Genomic DNA, 1,328 nt, shown 5'->3' on the forward strand with positions numbered 1-1,328 from the left:
TGTAATTGATAATGGTTCAAGTAGTGGAGTGAGCATTCAGAACTGGAAAGAAATCTGGAAGATTCCCATTCCCCCGAAAATTTGTGTTTTCTTATGGCGGTTCAAAAGAAATTTTCTCCCGACCAACGCCGAATTATTTCGGAGGAAGATCTGCCCCTCTCCTCTCTGTACATCTTGTAATAGCGGCGACGAGACGATATTACATGTGCTTCTTCATTGCAGAGGAATGGCGGAAGTTTGGAGAAGTCACCTGTTCGACCTAGCCCATGACCTCACTTTCTCTTCGACTCGGCAGTGGGTGGAAAGTTCGCAGCATCTGCTTGACAAGGAAACTTTCATTCTAGCATTGGTGGTTGCATGGAAAGCTTGGGATAATAGGAACCTAGATATGAAAGGCGAGAAGTACTTGCTATCGTGCGAGTTGGTGACTTGGAGTTGCAATTATTTGGCAACGTTTAAGGCAGCCCAAATCCGACCCAATGCCAACCTTACACAGTTGCACCCAAGCGAGTGGATCCCCCCTCCACTAGATGTGATCAAATTAAACTTCGATTCAGCACTTCCAATAGGTGAAAAAATTCTAACTATATCTGTTGTGGCAAGAAACAACGAGGGTACATGCATGGGATGGAAAGTGACAAGGCTAGACGGAAACCTCCGCCCAGTGGAAGGAGAAGCTCTCGCTGCATTAAGGGCTATTGTTTGGGCAAAGGAAAAGGGATGGGAGAACGTCATTCTGGAAGGAGATTGTATCCAAGTAATCAACGCCCTTCGTAATGGAGAAGCTGAATTTTCATCGTTTGGATCACTAGTTGAGGAATGTTGTTTTATTGCGAGTACCCTTAACTCGTGTAATTTTATGTTCATCAAGCGTGCAGGCAACTCTTTAGCTCATTCTATTGCTAAAATTCCTTGTATCGACTATTTGGAGGGCTTCAACCTTCCTATGAATTTGACGGATGTCGTCTAATAATATGTCTTTTTTTCTCAAAAAAAAAACATCCGTATGGTTATCTAAATCAGATAAGTTTAGATTAAATGAAATTTGATTAAATTCCTACTAAATAATTAAGGGGTTTTTGTGCATAAGTCCCCAACCAAGCATTTTTATTATTCTAGGTTAAGGAGTTATATCTATAAGCCCATCCCTTTAATATTTATTATAAATAAATGAAACATTATGTATATGCCAATATTACCCTCAACCATTTATACACAATTCTTAATTGTAACCCCAATTTAATCAATTTTGTCCACAAAAATCCAATTTTGACCACAAAAATTCAATTTTGACTTCTTTTTGGAGCATACTTTAATATGCTCCAATT

General features: G+C 39.5%; 1 protein-coding gene across 1 annotated transcript; it reads left to right on the top strand.

The window, feature by feature from the left end:
• The first annotated feature begins 226 nt into the window (after window positions 1-226).
• Window positions 227-970, top strand: LOC105964372 (uncharacterized). The gene has a single exon (XM_012988897.2). The coding sequence runs from the start codon at window positions 227-229 to the stop codon at window positions 968-970; it is 744 nt and encodes a 247-aa protein (XP_012844351.2).
• Window positions 971-1,328: the final 358 nt, after the last annotated feature.

The sequence above is a fragment of the Erythranthe guttata genome, chromosome 13 (genome assembly GCF_056151865.1).
Source record: "Erythranthe guttata isolate IM_541 chromosome 13, IM_541, whole genome shotgun sequence".
Classification (NCBI taxonomy): Eukaryota; Viridiplantae; Streptophyta; class Magnoliopsida; order Lamiales; family Phrymaceae; genus Erythranthe; species Erythranthe guttata.

Excerpts from the sequence above, each read along its gene's own strand:
- LOC105964372 (XM_012988897.2), top strand. The coding sequence starts at position 227 with ATGGCGGAAGTTTGGAGAAGTCACCTGTTCGACCTAGCCCATGACCTC.